At 33.8% G+C, this 21,719-nt stretch overlaps 1 protein-coding gene across 1 annotated transcript; it reads right to left on the reverse strand.

The window, feature by feature from the left end:
• Nucleotides 1-1,376: 1,376 nt before the first annotated feature.
• Smp_154270 (putative adenylsulfate kinase) lies at nt 1,377-20,908 on the reverse strand (the record flags this gene model as incomplete). Its single annotated transcript, XM_018798281.1, has 8 exons — nt 1,377-1,622; nt 5,352-5,756; nt 6,741-6,929; nt 8,236-8,390; nt 10,659-10,911; nt 15,655-15,912; nt 19,718-19,953; nt 20,809-20,908. 8 exons carry the CDS (start codon nt 20,906-20,908, stop codon nt 1,377-1,379), a joined length of 1,842 nt encoding a protein of 613 aa, XP_018653238.1.
• Between the last annotated feature and the right edge of the window lie 811 nt (nt 20,909-21,719).

Raw genomic sequence — 21,719 nt, forward strand, 5'->3', positions numbered from 1 at the left:
TGATAGATAAATAGACGGATATCGCATTTACGTTACAGATCTATATCAAAACAAAGGAGGGGGCGGGCAAAAATATGTCAGTAGTATTGAAACACAAGACAAGATCACACAAAAATCATCTTTATTTTATAAAGCCATACAAATAAAATAAAACTGAAGGCATTTTCAAAAAATGACAGATATATTCCTATAGGCACATAAAAATAATTATTCAACAAATCAATCTTTAAGAAAATAAACTATAACCAGTAGTAGAAAGATAATCACATAATAGTCCAAGTTTTAAAAAAAAAAGTGAACCGATCGTGATCCAAATATATGATCATAAAAGTTACATAGAAAACAGTAAAAAGATACTTCTGTTATCACAATAACACTTTTTTTTGTTTTGTTTACTATTTCTAGGCACATTACTGATATGAAATGAATTGATTATTCAATAGATAAAAAAACATTCTCAACATAGATCCTCGGATAGATATGAACTATATAGTTAAGATCATATAGCTAGATCACCGGGGAAAACCTGATCTAGTTTCAATTGACTCATGATCTTAACTATGTAAAATTACTAAAATCTCCACAACCCCCACTTGAGATATGAATTAGTTATTATCAAATTGAAAATCAAAACAGCAATTGAAATAGATTGTAGTAACGATGAAAAGGTGATCTAACATGATAGAGTAAGAAGGTATGTATATAATATTTGTGTATGAAAGTATTAAAGGAATATTAGATTTCAAAATAGACAGAAATATTAAAAGTATGAAGAAAGTAAACAAACAAACAAACAGCAATATCCCAAACTGTAGAGGAATTGAAGAAAAGTGAGAAAATAAAATTTGAGAAACAACAGCCATAGATTAATGTAGTGCTGGGATGATAATTATGATGTTTTACTACAATTAAAATTAGCTAACAACTGAGAATCGATTAAATCACATATAAAAAAGAGATAACAGAAAAGAGAAAGAAAACCAAGAGAAGTATTTGCTTCTTATGAAAGGGAGGAGAAAAAAAGAAAATAGGAGATCACAAAATACATTTACCAAAAACAAATAATAAGTCTAAATAAATTAATTCCTTCCTCCTTAATATCTCAGATCAACTTGGCGCCTATAATACTGTGAAACTATATGATCAAATTTGGACAAATGTTCTTATAAAAGACGGTTTTGTTTTTGTTTTGGTAGGTAAAACATAGAGCACAATTCCATCTAAAGAATAGATGTAGATTTCATAATGGATATGTAGATAAATAGAAAATGAGTAGTAAACATTGGAAATGGTGGAACAATAAGTACTTCTACAGGTAAACAATTTTTTTCTTTTTTTCAAAACTCCCAAGTTTCATTCACCTTTTGTTTATTCAATTAAACTGATTTATTTAATTGACAATAATAATTTGACAAAACTTTCCATGCTTTCTCAGCCATAAATCCATTCGGTGGTTCCATACCTTCACGAGCTAATGTACGCATTTTAGTACCAGATATAAATAGAAAATCTGATGAACGTGTTGAATCAAAAAATGACATTTTATTAATTGTTTTGTCATAGGCAGCAACACGAAATGGAATAATTTTTAAATTGGATAAACCAGGAGCCATAGATAATACCTAATCGGTTGTTGTTGTTTTTTGACAAAAAGTAAAATAAAAAAAATTCTATTATTGTATCATTGATAATCGAAAATTTATTCAAACTGTAGATAAAATAACAATACTATATATATATTAGAAGAATACATGTAAGCGAACAATATTGTTTTCAATTAGATTGTCATCAGGCTTTACTCTAATATACATGGATATTTTTACGAAAATGCTAAACTAATCAAGGCTGGTTGAAGTTAGACATTAACACCGTTAGATGCCAGCTCATTGGTCTATCGGTTAAGTGCTCTGACGCGAGACTGGTAGATCCTGGGTTCGAATCTCGCTCGCGATGCGGGATCGTGGATGCGGCCGTCAAACAGTGCTTCCAGGTTTTCCATAGTGGTCTAGCTTCAATTGACTCATGATTTTAACTATGAAAATACTGAAATCTCCACAAAACCCCTTCTGATTATAATCATATGCTCACTAGTGACTGACCACTATCAATTAGATATGCCAAGATAGAACTGCGTATTGTTTTTTTATCTGGCCCTTCTCAAACCATGCTAGTAGATGCTCACTCATTCGTTGGTTAAGTTGCCTAATAGTACACCCGATATAGATATCTCCACAAGGGCAGCTGAACTTGCAAATGCACATACTATATATGTAATTCTCTAACGAACCCAAAAGATTTATGATACTAAGTACTAGGAGTTTTGTTTACTTATTACACATATAATCTGGTACAACTGGATGCCAAAATTTTATGCGCCACATAATAGATTACTATATTTGTGGATGGAGTGTGATAATGTTCGGGCACTCGTTTCCTAATATATTTATCTCAAGGGTATGAGTGTCATACAAAAACCTAAATGTCTTCTATATTTTCAAACCTATGATATAAAACAGTCATGTTGACAGATGCAGACGACCAAGTTGCAGATTAACTTTGGAATTAGAAAACAGATAATACTGTCATGTGCGAAAAACGTCTCAGACACAACCGACTCGATTTTCTAAAAATCAAGTGTTCGCGCGCGAGACCGAGGGTTCTGGGTTCGAGCCCCGAGTGCAGGAATCAATGTCCTTTATGAACTGACGCAATCACTCTATTTCATTTTATGCGGACCAAAAGACATAACAGCGAAAGAAGACTAATCCGATATCATTTCCAAAACAAATTGTACTAAATGCACTTTATTGGACAAAATGGACACCCTCATCATTTACACAAACATGAACAATAACTATCTGTGAAATGATACGATATGCTATCTATGTAGACAACTACAAGCATAAATTTGGCTGGGGGAAAAGTCCAAATTAAGAACCAGAAAAATTCTAAGAGTCCTAGAGAACCTTTGGAAGAATGACATTCAATTCGATCAGCAACCAGTAGACATATTGAACTTGACCCAATCTACCAACCCATTCAAAAAAGGTTAGTCAATAACCTGACCAAACATCAACGGAATAAACTAGTAAACTTGAATACTGAGGCAGCTGAAGACAATTGAATCTACGGGGATAACGAGTCACAATCAGAGGCACCAGAACAAGCTGACTTAAGACACATAAAATAAATAAAACGTTTATTTCTACATGAAATAAACACTAAAGAATTTGTTTAGAATGACAATGAAAGCTCTGGGATTAAACCATTCAGCTAAGACAACTCAATTACACTAATGATTGTTGTATTTTGCAATCTAGGTAATAAACATGAAAAACCAATTAATGTGTCACATTTTACAATCTATATAATACAAACTGAATACTCATTCTAGTATATGAGTGTGGAATTAATGCGGCTACTAGATATGCCTAACAAAACCAATACAATGACAATCTAACAAGACATACAGAACAAGAGAGGACTACTCGTTATTTGAAGCGAACTTTTAATGTCTTGAAAAAAGCAATCATATTAATTCTTTGCTGTTTACATGACAGTATAATGGTTTATTTGAAGTTATTGTATAACTTAACGAGATGAATAAGAAAGTACATTCAAGAACAATCAATTCTGGTTTTTCAATAGCGGTGCACTTGGCCTAAAAGGACAATAACCTGGACAATAATATTTTTATTGCTCTCAACATAATAAAACTGTAAACCTCTACAGTAATGACATAGTTATATAGTTGTTGTACATAGGTAGTGACCATCTTTTTCGATATATCAATCAGTCGTTCATAATCAAACTAGAATCCAGGACATATGTGTTCCAATTTAATTCGATACACTGAATTAGCACAAATAAAGATTTTATCCGATACCTCTAGCTGCTGGTTAAGATAACCGTCAGGACCTCAAACAGGCAGTCTACCTCTACCAAAATGACTAAGACCAACAGTAAATGACTTCATGGACGGGTGATACTACGTTTTGGTTCGGTTGTTCTTAGCTTTTCTCCAGCCTATTACTATACCACATAACATGGCTCGTTGATGTAGGCGATGGTTAGGCATACGCAACATATGTCCTAACGATCACAGTTGATGACGACTCACTACCTCATCAATCGATTTACCACCTTTGTCAAGCACCATATGCCTAACCTCAGCATAGCTCGCTCGGTGGTCCCAAAATACACCTCTGATGCTTCGAAAACACTCATGATCGAATACTAGCAGCCAACGAATATACTTTATTACTAGTGATCATGTTTCACACCTTCCAAGTGGAACAGCGAGAAACGTTGTCCAGTAAATTCGTCCTTTCATCGGAAGGACATCTCGTTCACAAGTAAGGCGAGTTTCCCGAACCTTTACAGATATTTCGTCAGACACCAACCCATCAGAGTTTGTCAGAATTTTGAGATAAGTGGAGTGAACGATAAGCACAACCACTTCACTTCCTATTATTAGTTGAGGTGTTGACGCAGACCAGTTAGTACTTAGAAGAGGCGGATACAACCCAAACATATTTGTATGGTTGTATAAGGCAATCGGAAAATTCTGCATCTTGTTAGAGTTTTCATCAAACAGAAGTATTTCATCGGCAATATCATCACTGATTTATAACAACAAGGGATGAAACATAGATTAGATGAATAGATTACTAGCATTAATTAGATCAGAAGAATGTAATCAGTTCATAAATTCATTCACTGTTGAACAAAGCCAGGTAAAAGAGCTTCGTTCTACAAGTTGACTCTTTAAAATAACACAGACCAATAATTGAGATGAAACTAAATAAAACGATAGTAGTATTTATGCCAAGGGAGGAAAAGATTCATTCACAATCTTCAGAATTATTTAAAAAAGAAAAATAAACAATTTACTATACCATTGATTAACATTTAATAAAGTCCATTCATGTATAATTACCGCAGATTGTTGTTGCTTTCACAGGTTTTTGAAAATTGCTTAACGTTACTAAGATCATTAACCGACCACAGTTAGACAAACATTAAAAATCAAGAAGTACCAGACAGTTGGTTTTCCGCAATATCGCACACCGATCAAACTCAAATACGTAAACCATTGAGTGCCAGTTTGGAAGTCTAAAGGTTAAACTCTTGCTGTGAAAACTGAAGTTCATGACTTCGATCTCAGATGGGTTTGTGGACACACACTGTTGAGGAGTCCCACACTGGAACAAAACGGCTGTCCAGTGTCCCCTGATTCTCAGTATTTGTCGATTTGTGATATAAATGACAAGACATAATTATATTTCATTGGGGATTTTATAATACAATAAAAAATGTTGATAATGTGAAACAACACATATGCAACATACCTTAGCACCATGAGATGGATCATATAAATCAACACCTGTCCCATTAGGATGAGGTAAACCCGCTGGATCTCGTCCAACTATATAATACTGAGCACCGGCTAACATTCGCGTACGAGCATGCCATTGAACTTCACGCGGTCCAGCGTATAACATTGGTGAAGGAAATATTGCCAATAAAGTTGTATCACGATCAAGTACACCTTCATCTAAACAAGCTTCATGTTGAGCTATACGTATATTAAGTGGAACATCATCTGACTTTGTCCAACCTCCAAGTGGATGAAGTAATAACACAGGATTATGATATCCATGTTTTTCTAATAATTGTTGTCTAGTTTCAGTCATTAATAATGCATGACCGTTATGTATAGGATTTCTCAATTGAAAGGCAAAGACACAGTCAGCCTAATTAATTTAAAATTATATAAATAAATAAACAGTAAAAGTCTGGAAAAGGCAAACATAATCAACAGGTCAGTTAGGAAACATTTCATTTCTGATTAAGATCGCATTCTATTGTAATATACGGGAAATAACACAGCCATCCTTAAGTTAAATTTCACATTTAAATATGAACATCCCCACTGAGTACTACTGACTTCCATAAACAATAATTGTGACTTTTAAATAAGTGTATGAACCGGTACTTGATTAACACGTAGATTACGGTAACTCAGTGGTCAATCTAAAGACTCTGTACCGAATCACCATAGATGGTGTGAATTATTACTCAGTTTTTAAGCTTATTTTTACTCAACATAGATATTTATTTAAACACATAAACATTAGTACAAGGAGGCACCAAATATATATGAGCCACATTTTTTCATTCGATTTGTGTGAAGGTTGAAATACTGCCGAGGTGCCCAAATGGAAGCAGGTGGTTTTCTTAGGGGACCACTCCCTGAACCTTTGACCTAGAGGTCTAATCCAAAAGGCAGTGGAGCAAGGTTAGGAGAAGCATGTCTATAACTCGGAAATAAAGGACGGGCATGTGACTTGAGCCTATGAATTTCAGAGAATAGACTAAACATTTGACGACTGAGACATTAATATTAGGAACTGTACCCTAAACGACTGGACTAGATTATTTTGTCCATCACAATCAACTGAGGATAGTATCATCTTAAACAAACAAACCTACGTTTGACTTTAACATTGCTCACTTGGTCATTTCACGAAACGCTAGCAACTTACATGTTTAAAAAAAACTGTACACTCTTTTGTCTTTAACTAAATTTCCCAAAATTATTCACTATTGAATATTACAGCTTCTGAAAGCTACAAAACCACTTTGTCCACCATGCAATAATTACATCAGAGCGTATCATGTGCTTAGATGAAAAGTAGGTAGGCAGCATTCTAAAAAAATGCATCATTAATGTCTACCTTCATTTTTAATAATTCACAATGTAATTCTTTTGGCGTTAAACGATACCGATCTAGACCATCATTCCATTTGATTCTTTTGAATACTTTTAAATCACCGCCAACTAACCAATCACCAGATGACATAATCATTTCTATGCTTGGATGATTTATATGATTAGTTCCAAATATGTGACAACATCGTTCTTCCTATATATTTTACAATTATGAAATAGAAAGAAACTAGTTAAAATCAAAAAGAAAAAAAATGACCCAAGCTATAAACAATTTAAAGTAAGCATCTATCAAATGTAACATGTAGTATAGATCTCCGTCATGAACTCATTTATTATATATTTAAACACATAAACATTAGTGCAAGTAGACACCAAATAGATATGCACCACACAAATTATTCGATTTGTGAACTAAAGATAAACCAGTATTGTTGTCAAGAAAGCACCAATGTTCGCTTGCACGATTGCAGATATACTTTACAGATGATTATCAATTGTTACGAAACCTAAGTTTAGAATTTTCTTTCCGGCTACCTTTAATCTTCTAAGAATAGTCTAAAGGTTATATGGTAGTCTAATTTGCATGATAATACTGATTTCGAACAATGTTAACTAGAATTAAACCCGTCTAGAGTGAATTAAACTATAGACAAACAAAATGTTTCAAGATTATCATTCATAAATAATTCCAGAATCAATAGTTAAATAATCTTTACCGTAAAAACAAAGAAATTACTTGTTAAAATTTAGGAAATTGTTTATTTGAAGAATTGAAACATTCAGTTGAAATGGATTTAAAAGGTTAACTAGATGTAAAGAGGGTAACTGTATGAATTACTGAGTGTTCCATAACTAAATATCAGACAACTAAAACTAACAAATTCAACACAAAATATTGATCTTAATAATCATATTAACAATTAAGTCTCTTTCCACATTTCACAGTCTTTGACTATCAGTAATAATTTTCAAAATAATGTAAGACAAATCATAAGCATGCTGATTTCAATTAACAAGTTAGGATGATCTTTATGAATAAAAACAAAAGATATGTAAATCACTGAATACCAGCTAAGTAGTGGAAAGGTTAAGCTCTCATCACAAGACAGTCAGTGGGGTAATGGATGTGCATCGACATTAAGAAGTCTCAAACTGTAACCAGAGCTTTCTGATTTTCAGCGATTGTCCAACCAAAATCGGTTCTCGATATTAACCACAAAATTTGATAATCTCTACAAATCTCTGATATTGATCGGTTAAGTGCTCTGACGCGAAAATGGTAGGTCCTGGGTTCGAATCTCGCGAGTGCGGGATCGTAGATGCGCACTGCTAAGGAGGAGTCCCACAATAGGACGAAACGGACGTCCAGTGCTTCCAGGTTTCCCATGGTGGTCTAGCTTCAATTGACTTATGATTTCAACTATGAAAAAGAAAATAGCTGTAAACTATGTTTTTCCATAAGAATCTGAATATACCAAAGATAAACAAGTTGCACCTACTTTACGATGAGGGAAAAATTCACAATTTCGTAACATTCCAATTATATTATTTTTATATACGAGAGCTATCGATGAACCATTCCCACTAAATCTTTCTTTATCCTCATTTGATACAGCTAATACAATTGGAATTGAGAAATTTGTAATCACAGAACCTGTAATCACAAAAAAACCAATATAAAATAAGGAATACTATTATACATAACTCTGTTTAAAGCATTGTCAAAAAAGCATTATATATATATATATATATTGACTAGTGAATCTTTAGTGGCCTTATATCTGACTCCAGTTAGATCGTACACTGATTGCTATCGAAATATACATGTTGTCCACCCTGGTATATAATTATCGACTTGATTCGAGTTAGAGTAACGGAATAAAATAAGCCATATACGAGAATGAATTTTGAATACGCATATTTCGTACATTCATTGATCTAGACAGACAATCAGAGAAACGAAGTGGAGAAAGAGAAGAGGAGAAGGAGAAGCGAAGCAGAGAGAGCGAGTGAGTCAACCCATATTGATTAAGCGTGACTCAATATTCATAGTCAGACAAAAAACAAATTACAGACACGTAACGAGTATGAAGAGCAATTAACACACATACGATCATATAAAAAGTCAATGTTAATAAGCGAGTAAGTGAAAAGGTCAAAATGTGGCATGAGAAGAATGAATAAATTGGTCTTTCTATAATCTAGAATAACCTATGTGGGATTGATATAATACCAGCGATTACATATTTTCGTGGATTGATATGGTTGAAACATGTATTACGCGTGGCTCAACCATCGCCTACCTAGATGAAAACTATTGGTTGGTGTAGGAATAGGTCAGAAGGTTATGGTCTGAGGAACCAAGATATGGTTCCATCAGTCGAAGAAAGTAATGACTGCTAGACTTTTGTCCTCCCTTAAACTATGATTTTTCTTTTAAATTATCTTAAACTTTTCCATTCTGTGAATTTATTCGTTTTCCTTGAACCATACTACGTGCTTAATCTGTTCTACTATTACTGATATTGCTACTACTACTCTACCATTTATCTTGGTAATTTAGTGTTGTTGAGTTGATATGGTATGAAAACTTGAATCGATACACCTAGGACCCAGGTTCAATGTTTCTTTAATTGACTGACTACTTAGTCAACCTAAAACCCAGGTTCAATGTTTCTTTAATTGACTGACTACTTAGCATAATCAGTTTGGAATGATAATAGCCATATAACGACGATGATCAATCCACTCCAAAACCAGTGATAACCGGTGGAGAGATAAATCATTTTTGTATCGTTTGTTTGAACCTTTCTAATGATGTGTAGGACTGCAATTGATCAGTCTCTTATTGGCATACGTGCATCCTATGCGGATTGCCTCCATATTACCTTGAGCAAAAAGCTTTGTAAGCGAAGATAAATGGTGGTTAGAAGTGGAATCCGGGACGCGTGTTTCGTCCTATTTGGGACTCGGCGGTTGGATGTGCCTGTATCCCAGAGTTGATGTTCACTCTGATCCGTTCGCTTCAAACGTCATTACGTTATTCACTTAGCTATTGAGTCCTGATTGAAGCGAACGACACTGGGTCCGAGTTCTGGGGTGAACATCAACTCCGGGATGCAAGTACATCCAGCTGACGAGTCCCAAATAGAACGAGACGCGCGTCCTGGTCCCAATGCTAGCCACCATCCATCTTTGCTTATAATGTCGGTGGAGAGATAGTTTAAAATTGAGAAGGTCTCGACTTGTTAATTCGAGTCTCGTTCCACTTACTTGGGTTTGGGGAGCCGAACAATACTACTAGCCCTAATAAATAAGATGCAGCTCAAAGCCAATTATATGAAGCTGTAATTGATGAGAACAAAACTGTGGCGGATACCATAAAATAATACAGTAACGTTTTTAGCCTTAGCTAAAAACATTTGAGGAATTATTTGTACCTAATTATTACGTGATTTCCCAAAATCCACTTTCATGTACAATAGTGTGATTCTGTTTTAAGTTTGAGAATGTTAAGAACGCCTGGTATGATGCTTTTATAGTCTTCATTTCTTTAAAGTGTTCAAGACAGGAAAAATAGTCAAAATACAAACAACTTTAAGATTAGAAAGCGCTGATTTATACTTTACCATAAAAATGATTTAATGACTAATGATACAGTGCAGATTATGATACTGTTACATAGTCTTGAAATAATTCCTCTCTAATGTTAACAGAAGCGCAGCATAAAGATTATATAATCGATATTAACTATTTCCAAAGTTCTAGAAATTCCAAAACAATAACATTTTAGTAAGAAAGAAATAGAAGATAGTAGTATTAGAATTCACGAAATGAGTACTGCTCTGCTACTTTTCAACTATCAGATCATCCTTGTGATACATTCAACTAAACAAAATTAAATAATTGATAAAAAACTTACTGTTTGACAATTGTAATTGACCGAAATATAGAACTTGTAAATATTCATTTTCACGCATAAAACCATTTAATGGTGTAGCCCAACCTTCAGCTAGTGTTTGTATCCACTGAAGATCCAATTCTGTAATATCCAAATGAGGTAAATTAAAACATTCTGCCTTTAATTTTTGAACTTCTACAGGATCAGTCACATATAATTCTTTGGGCATAGGACCACCAAATGGATTTACTTCATCATAGTTAGGCACTAGTCCCTAAAACAAAGTACGTAAAAAACTGAATCGAATTACATAAGACAAATATGAATGCTAGTTAGCTGAAAGTAGCCGGCAGGAAACCTTAGACTTACGTTACGCGTAATTAGCGCTTGACAGTAAGACGTACTTAGAATCTTGAGGGCACTAATGATGCTTCCAGTGGGGTTCGAACTTACGTCGTCACATTACTGCATAGATTCTAACTCTGATGAACATTTACTTTTTGATGTGGTTATATAGATAGGTCAGTATTGTTTTAAGAGATTGATATTGGACAAAAAATCTGTTACAATCCAACAAAACTGAACAGTATTTCCGACCGTTCAACAACTTCCTAAAGTTTAATAATTTTAACACCTACTGTGTAATATTTATAAGTTACTGGTCTTAAGATACAAAGTCAGTATTTTCTAACGCTAATAAACAAAAGATCAATTGAGGCTATTTTCCAATTTCATTAAGATGTGACAATGTAAAAGACCATTAAACGAATGTCTATTCAAATAGTAGTTTCGGTCAGTAAGAAATACCGACCCGAATTCCTAGGCAGTTACATGTTCATCTGAAAAATTAAGTAATTTAGGGTGGTCTTAAAAACTCAAAACTTGTTTAGTACTAGTTTTTATAAGTAACGTTTAATATGTATCTAGGAGAGCTAACTCATATTAGCTAAAACTCTTCAAAACAGTTAACCCACATGTCGATTTTGTTGTTGAGTATACTGAAACTTCCAGGTTATTTATTCATTTTTAATCGATATATATATATATATATATATATATTATTTATTTATTTACAACGTACTCAAGTATGAGCCTCACTCTAAGTGTAGGGTAAATGATGCTACCCGGTTATTTAAACCAACGTAGGTGGAGAAGGATTCAAACCGTGTACTTGGTGTCTGAAAGCTGAATACACTAATCACTAAGTTACACCTTTACAAATGTGCATTGGCTGAAGTTTCCATACCACAGTATCAGCACAGTGGGATGAAATTAACATAAAGAGTAGTAAACGAGTTGAAATAATGTGGTAACAATTATGGAAAGATTAAATCCTGAGAATTTGTCTTAAATTTGAAAAAATAGACTGGGAAAGTATGTATGCGGGAATACTTGAATTTAAGATCGAGAGGGAAACATAGAGTGAATACAAATTCCACATTGTAAACGATTCTGGTACATGTTATTCAACCTCTCCAATAGCTGACCATGACTATCCTATGAACCTCAACCAGGTAGTTTGTATCAATCAACATAGCTCAGACCAAGAGTCAATGGCTTTATAGATTGAAGCCAGGTTTTAGTTTGACCGACCCTACTTTTTTCATAACCCACACTTACACAAACTAAATTGAATCTTTGAAGTAGACGATGATGAAATATGTGTAACGCATATCTTAACCACCTCAGTCGATGGAGATTCACAAAGTCGTATTTCAACTAACTTTGTAAACTCTGATAACACTTACTAGGCTAACAATGAATCATTGAGCTTCTTTTAGAAATATTTATCTTCCGCAGGATTTATTTTTAAAAAGGGGTGGGAAACTAGGACTTAGCAGTTTAGTGCATCCAAAGTGTTAATAATCGAAACAAGTCAACTCATAAATTCTTATTACAAAGTTTTAAACAATATTTTTGTAAAACAACTAATCATACTGTTATATCTAGAACTTGTATTCTTACTATACCAAGTACAACTAGACCTTCCGAACGCTAGAACCCCTCAAGTCACAAGTTCGAAGACAGAAGACAAGTGTCAAATATAGTTCAAAATACTCAGGTATTTATAGTTTTTAGTAAAAACGAAATCATTATTACAGTCATCCAATCCTCATACAGTGACTTTTAGCACTTATCCAGTCGAAAAGCTACACGTCGAGATTCTGTGATGTTCTTCAAAAGATGAGTAAATGGAATACCTTCGTTTCTTTCTGAACTTCTTCGAGCTTCCTTGAATACACTTGGGGCCGTCCCTACACATACTATACAGCTGCTCAAAGTAAACTGAGTAAAGTGGAGTTTGAAACTTAGGACTTACTAGTTAAAACATGGATGTTCAAACACTAAGCAACCTAGCATAGTATTTCATGACAACACGACCAAATATATTATTGTTAACCATATATAATCATTAGTGTTAATTAGAAAAAGGCACTATGATAAGCAAAAATTTTAAATTAGTACCAAACAAAACAAAAACACTATTTCTAGTTAAAGATAATTTAATATTATCATTATTACTACTGTCATTCATTATTGTAGATCACTAAGTTTTCTTTTTTTGGAAGAAATATTTTTTGAAGAAAACTATGTGTAACCTATGTGTAATACACTAAACACAATTGATATTAGAACAGTAAACAACCGGAATTTCATAACAATTAACTACAATTTATGGCTTTTATGAATTCTAGGTATCAATATATTGGTATATATATATATATCTTAGTTGTGACAAGATTAAAAACGATTCATTGAAACTTGTAAAAACAGAATTAAACTATAAAATACTAAAGATAATAATAATAATGATATCAAGGCCATATATTGTTCTAGTATTACTCTTATTTAGATTTTAACTTTGAAAAAGAAAACAAGAAGAAAAGATTAACTTTTATGCAGAAAATTTAGATTATATTTAGCTATGACCAATAAGTTACAGGTATGTAGATGTATGGTTCAATTTAGTCTCAGCAGATAAATGGTACGGTTATTATGCATTATGATGAATGTTACAAGTTTATAGTTAACTTAAGGCATTCTAAACGATTATCGCATTATAAAAACACCGACAAATGCACAATAAACTTAAAGGTGAATGATGAGTATTGTGAAGAAAGCTAGTTAGTTATGATCAACGAACAACCTGAAACATATGTGTATCGATTCAAGTTGCCATATCACATTAGGACAGTAAAGTGCTAGCGTAGCAGACGTGGTAGTGACATCAGTTGTCGTAACAACAACGAAAAATAACGCACATAAAATTCCAGTGAAAGTGAATTCATGGGGTAGAATAATACAAGATAGTTTGAAAACTCAATAACTCAGGGAAGACAAAAAAAATCAGTGTATCTGTGTATCTGTGCTATTGCGAATGATCCTTAAGGATGTCACATAACGTCTCCAACCATTGGCTACGATAATTGCGTAGGATCCAGCTATGTAATGTGGATCAATCAACTTATTCACCAGACCAATAGTCAGTGGTTTGACGGACTGATGTCACATTTTGGTTTGGCCGGGTCTAACTTTGTTCCAACTTATGTTTACATTAATGAACATTAGGCATTGAAATAGGCAACGGGTTAGGCAAACGTAGCACATTTCTCAACCAACTCACTTAGTGAAGGTTCATTACCTCATTAACCGGTTTGCCATCTTTACCTATCATTCTGTGCCTAACCTCAGGATTCCTAAGTGGTCCAAACACGCATAAATAATGATCCGAAAGAATTTATGATCAAACACTAGAAACTCAAAAATATCCCTTATTTTTAAAGGTTACATTTTAGAGTCACAGAATAGAAAAGAGCGAACTGCTACACAGTATGCTCATCCTCTGTTTGGTAGCCGGATGTCTTGCATACATCATAAGTGAAAAAAATTAGCATAAGCCATTAGAGAAGATGGTCTACAACGGAACTGAAAACAGCAATTGTTCTGCTAATCGTTATGACATATTTAAGGAATATTTCTGACTAAATTCTTCAACCAATATCCCACAAAAATAAGCGTCTAATATGTTTAAAGCCAAATCATAAACAAGAATTTGAACACAGCATAGTATCCAAGAGATTTCCTGTATATATTAGAAATTAATATAAAATAAATGCTTCGTTCTTTTTAACATGTAAACGATTAAACATAGCTATATTTGAACGTTTACAGCGATATGTCACAATATCAACACTAAAGCACGCAATTAGTTAGTAAATTATTTTTACGAGTATGATATACGGTGTGCATAAACCAAGAGGGCAGCACAGTACATTTGGAAGATTGATAAGAGCATTTTCTGTTATACATAACTCTGGTTAGGAACAGCTGAGAACAAGAATAGCAGTAGTTACATAGACTTATAAGAATGTAGCCAATAATATTAGGTTACTTATGAAATCAGTCAGAGTACTGTATCCTGGTATCATCTTACTAGTTCTACTAAAATGTGTACACAGTGCAATGTTACATCCGCCTCTCAGTTATCCCTATGAAACGTGATCATTTCCAGTTTAGAATATTTGGAAGTTGTCTTAGATCACCACTGTTTCTTTTGCAAATTTATTTGCTACACATTACAGATCACGATCGATAACCATTGTAGGAGGAGCCGGTCATAATTTAATTATAAATGAAATGGTTTAGTAAGTACCTTGACCATAATATTCATTCATGATGTAACTAGTTTGCCTCATTACAGATTTTTGTACTCCAGTTTGAACCATATTTTATATATGAAATCTAGTTATACTAACTAGCTATCAAAATTGAAATAAGTAAAAGCGGATTGGAACATATGACCTAATGGTTGAAAGATAAACAACGCTTAACCACTACTAAGGCATTGTTCTGACATAATTCACCAATAAAATAGTCTTTACTTTTCTCAAATTAATTATGTCATAAAACTGAATTTAGACTTCACTGAAAGCATCGTCAAATAGAAATACAATCAATCTAATATAATAAGATACAAGCTTATAGTTTCTTTACAGAAAATCTAAATATCACTTACAGCTTTAGCTAACATTTGTACGCATTGAGTTACACACTCTTGAACAGAATATAATTCAGTATTTAAAATCAAATCAGGATTTGTTGGATTTTCATAAATTGCAGAGATACCAGTAAAATTTTTTATTTCACCAGCACGTGCACGTTTATATAACCCTTTTACATCACGTCGTTCACATACTTCAATTGGAGTAGCTAGAAAAACTTCAAAGAATGGTAGATTGTTTTGAGAGTGTAACATGCGAGCTGCATTTCTATCCTGTAAACAATGAATAAAGTAGTTTAAGTGTAAGAATGAAAAAAATGGTGTAGAATTTATTAAGATCATCTATTAATTGATTGAATACTTTTAATTAATTTACCCACATACCTATTTCATATTGATGTCTTCGGCTTTCAGTTAAAAGTTAACTACTATTAGGGTTATTCAAAATGAAGTACGTGAGTGCGGTTGGAATCCAAAACCTACTAGTTGAAAATCGAATATTTCATAGTTGAAATTATGAGTCGATTGAAGCTAGACCACCATGGAAAGCCTGGAAGCACTGGACGACCGTTTCGTCCTATTTTGGAACGCCTCAGCAGTGCGCATCCACGACCTCACCTCGCGAGATCCGAACCCGGAACCTATCATTCTCGTGCGCGAGCGCTCAACATCTAGTCTACTGAGGCGGCATCCAACGGTGTTTATGTCTAACTTCGACGAATCCACGAAATTGAGCAACCGTTCACCAATTGTCTTCAGTGATTTGATATCTTACAGTATCCCACAATAGGACGAAACGGCCGTCCAGTGCTTCCAAGTTTTCCATGGTGGTCTAGCTTCAATTGACTCATAATTTCAACTATGAAAATACTGAAATCTCCACAAAATCCCTTCTGACCAAAAATCGAATAGTTAAACCACTAACCAATCAACCAACTGTTCCACGAAAATCATATGTTCATCAACTTCACTTATTAAGAATCACTCCAAATAAATTCACCAATATTCAAAAAGTTAGTAGTAATCCCAAGTTCATTTTTATTTATGAAGAATAGGAATAAACACTTCATCCCCTTATTTATAATACAGATGGTATGAAAGAAAGCTGAAAAGGATTGGCTTCTGTTGGTCCTTCACGACTCCCTGGCTGGGGTCCAAGAGATGGTGCTACACAGTGGCTAGAGACGTCATCAGATATGGCTCAGAATAGAAGCCAATGGCGATCCTGCTGTAACCCTCTTTTACTTTCTGCATAAAGAGTAGTTATAACCTCCTTAACTGAGAGAGCTCTTCTGGTTGTACATTTCAGATCCCCCCACCACTACTTTTTTTATGCATCTCACCTCTTTCTCTTCCCATTTTCATTGTTTTGTGTGGAGCATATATATCTGGTGCCCCCTTGCACCAATATTTATGTGTTTAATTAAATAAATAAAAATTCTACTTGCTAATATGAGACAATCTTTATAAGGAATGTTTTTTTTCGAGAATTTGTGATATCAATTACTCGTTTTAAACAACATTGCTTAAGAAGTTTTCATGAGTAAATACTTGACAAAATATGGGAATAAAGATTCTACACTTCATAAAGAATATCATTTCGATTAAAATTAGTAAGTGATTTCGTTAACCAATGCTGGATGAGTGTTGATATGAACGGTTTAAATCAATTTTGTGGTGACTGTCAATTATCAGAATAAATAAGAGAATGTTAAGGCCATTGTATGAAGAGAATTTCAATTATGATGAATGTGACAAACTATTCATGTCTATTATTACATTTTGCTAAATAAATCCCTAAGAAAACCTTAGTAACAATATATTGACGGTATGAAATGTTAAAACTGGGTAGTTTACATTATTTAAGCTAATTCATCTTAACTCAAACGTATAGTAGATAGGTGGAGGTTATCTAAGGTAACGATAATAATTAACAGTATCCATCAGAGATATCTACTGTTATTATTCATTATATGGGGTCTCTTTACCTTCAATCGCTTAAAAATTGTTGTCTACCTGATTTTCTGAATAAACTTAAGCAAATGGACTACATAAGCTTACTGGATGGAAAAATCGCAACAATTTCGGGTTTTATTCCCGAACAAATTGATTGAAAATTTTTGACTTAAGCATGCGTTTTGCGTCTGTCGAATGTGAGACAATGAGTCGCAAATTATCTGCGTGATAAAACTACGTCGAGAACAAGTTAAATATGATTGGAAAGAAATAAAATAACAGTTCACAAAGTTCCTGACCACTCGTTCGTGCTGTGTAGGCTAATTGGATGGGTATTCTTCAAATGGCATGAGGAATCAATAGCTCCAGATTCAAAGCTAATCAGTCATCAACGTGAAAACTGAAACTGATGTAGATCGAAGTAGAGGCAGATATTTTCCTCTTAAACCTAAACACCCAATTACTCCTTGTTCGCCGGATTTTTAACCACCCAAATCCTTCTCCTTCCGTGGATTTTCCTCATATGACACTGCAGCATGAGACTAAAACCTGAGTACTTTTATGTAAGATACTTTTTAATCGTGTTAAATTATTATACATAATTTAAAGGTGGCTTCTGAAGTAATGAGTCTAGTGTCTATAGTCCAAATGTTTATAAAATAAAATCCAGCATATCATACTGAAAGACTCTGTCATTGAGGTATCTCATAACACTATTGATCATGAGTTAGGCAAACTTCAAACATATAAGTTTGAAAACCTATACTATTAAACTGCATGTCTGAGGAAACAATCCATAGATAAATAAGGTCATTATAAGATTACAGTTACCTCATACTAAACAAAACATTGCTATTGTAAGATGATGTTCAAACTGAAATTATTCAGTTGGCCAGTTATAAAGCACACTAAAGAACAATATACGTTCATTTTACAATCTTAGTGATCGATAAAACGAACAAAATTCTAATTTAAAAGACATCTGATATGTTACAGTAAAGTTCACTTCTAGCAGCATAATTACAATTTAGACAAAAATAATTGAAAAAGACGCAACATTTTGCAAAATACAGTCAAATCAGTAAAAATAATTATCTCGATTCACTGGCGATCTTATTACACTAATTATTTATAGGTTATTAAATCTAGTATCCATACAGTCTCTTTCACATACTTAAATATTCATTCATACTCCAAAGCGATAAGAATACATATCGTGATGAAACTCGCTCAATATCTATACGGATACGGGTTGATCGGAAAGGAAAAAGATTCAATATTCTCTAGTGGTGATCCAGCCAGGAAGCGAAGTGAATTCACGAAGTATTATATTCTGACTTGAACCCAAAAGGGATTTATAAGAAATTTTCGAGACATTAAAAAGTAGCAGTCAATAATATTATACGACAAAAGTAAATATTGATTATAATGTCACAGATGTAATTGCTCCTAATCTTCTTATGGGTATAATAATTTGTTTGCCGTTTAGTTATGAAATATCCATATCGTTGATTTTTCTGCTAGTATCCCTCCTTCATCGGTCGATAAAATTCGAAGGCTAATTACGTCGAATACGTAGCTGGTGAAGTTAATAATTACATAAAGAATAGACAGTAGGCTATCAAGTAGTTGAAATCACTGGACGGAGACTGTGCCCGATATGTAAACAGAAACGATGCAAATAAATCTACTTTTTATTTCATTTTCAATCTTAAATTATGAGAGAGTACGAGTGTTAGCGGGACATAGATTGGATTAAAGCATGTTCTACGTACGATTGTATTGCTGCAAGCTGATTGGCCAATTCTTATTCAATTAGCGCTAGTCGATGCTTGGAGAAGACTCTAGAATCTACGCATGTAAAAACTATAAATACACTAACGTATTCCTTATTGCGCTTCTTACTTCCATTTATCCTTGTTATTCGGAATATAATTTCTTTCCCTGTTCAACCGTGTTCTGATTTGGGACTTGTCGAGTGTATTGGTGTCCAAGAATACTAAGCAATAGCAATAGCTGGGTCGTAATAAGGAGAAATTATATGTAAAACAGTTATAACAACGAGTAATGAAAAAACAAATAAATAATCAAACACCCTAAGGAATGGAAAAACTAGACTTACACTTTCAAACGGACTAATGAAGCTAGTTAAACAAATATTATTTGCATCTGCAAATAACCTAGCTACTTCACTGACACGTCGGATATTTTCCACACGGTCTTCATCACTGAATCCTAAATTTTTATTTAAACCAGAGCGAATATTATCTCCGTCTAAAACATAAGCTGATATGCCTCGATTAACTAGATGACGTTCTAGAGCAAATGCCAAAGTCGTTTTGCCAGCTCCACTGAGACCTATAGAAAAATGTTGAGATAAGCAGTGAAAACTTTGAGCAAGGAAGAATTCGGCAGTAATAGTTTTATAATATTGGAGTACAGGACAATCGTTTAAGTGAAATGACAAAATAGAATTCGTAGTAACGTAATTCACTTGGTTTAGTTTTCTATGACCTAGTGGTTAGGATAATGAACCTCTAACATCTTCAAAACATGCAACACCTAAATACACTAAATATTTGTAGTAATCAAAGAACCTTTGAAAGTTAGTCCCATATTTGAACCTGTCACACAGTCTCCTAGAATTTCAGTAACTTCTACCTGAGGTTTGTGATGGTGTTCTGGAGAACAATGAAAGCTTTATAACTAAACGATTCAGTCTAGAGAACGAATCACCACCAAAAAGTAACAAGCCCCTCTATTCATGCATTATCTCAGTACGACGAATAGGGAAGAAGAGGATAGGAAGTAGTTCAAATAATTTTATTGAAGTCCTAATAAGGGTTAATCGCTTAGTGAGAAAAAATATCGGACCCTGAAAATAAAATGGAACTCAGACCATGAGAAAACGAGTAATCAAAGATTAAGATCCATATCATCTAGCTCTGCTATTATGAACGTTATCAATGAATTATTCAACTCAGAAATCATGTATGATGTAAATTTATCTCACATCATTTTTGTAAGTAGTCGGCAACTCCATGTGTAGTTAATGTGCATATGTTCGAGGTCATAAGACAATGAATTTATGATATGGTTGATGTGTGAACAGCTATATAACGTTAAACAGCTTTCAATTATAAACATCATTGAAATATAGAAATACAGATTAACCAAAGATAGTTATTTAGAAGTCTATTCAACAGAAGCTACCTGTAAACCACACCGTACAACCGTGGAACCAAGACTTGTTACTAACTGAACGCTGATCATGAGTAATATGTGAGGGCTGATGTGTTATATTTGTAGACATAGCTACAGGTTTATTAAGAAACAAAAAAGTATTTTTGTTCAAAGAATAATCAGATAATAAAGCTGTCAATAAAAAACTGCTTGCCCTAAAACAACAGTTTCTATAAAAAAAAAGAAAAAGGAAGAGTAATAATCAGAGTGAAACTGGCAAAGTGAATTTTATGAAATCAGTCAACGAAGTATCAATAAGTGCTAGAAAGCATGACTTCAGTGTGGCTTTATATTTGATCTACCCACAATATTATCTATGACTGGTTTTATGACGAGCATGATAAAGTATTATTTTCACAGAATATGGAACTTAAGTATTGTAACTTTGAAAGTAAAGAATACTTTCACTTTTAACTTGAACCGACACACATATATGCCTGGTCTTACAGTTTCAGTTTGGAAAGGACAGGAGGCTTGATGGCCTGTGTTAGTCCTGGCAATGATGGTCTCTCAGCTGATCCAACTTTCTTTTGAAGGAGTCGACGGATGGAGCCTCAACCAGGTGCTGAGGTAATGAATTCCACTCGTTGATTATTCGATGGGAAAGTCGGTAGTCAGCTGACAAGTAATTCGTTCTGGGCTTGTGAACTTTTTTGGAGTGTCCTCGTAGATTTTCTGTTTTGGAAGACAAGAAAAATGAGGACATATCAGGTGCAAATTTGTCATTAAGCAATTTGAAAACTGTAATCAAGTCGCCTCTGATTCTTCTATATGACAGCGGGAATAGGTTTAGCTTGGTCAGTCTAGTACCATACGGGAGCTTCGCTATTCCGGGAATCAGCCTAGTTGCTGTTCTCTGAACCCTTTCCAAGAGTTCACTG

The sequence above is a fragment of the Schistosoma mansoni genome, chromosome 6, assembly GCF_000237925.1.
Source record: "Schistosoma mansoni strain Puerto Rico chromosome 6, complete genome".
Taxonomy (NCBI): domain Eukaryota; kingdom Metazoa; phylum Platyhelminthes; class Trematoda; order Strigeidida; family Schistosomatidae; genus Schistosoma; species Schistosoma mansoni.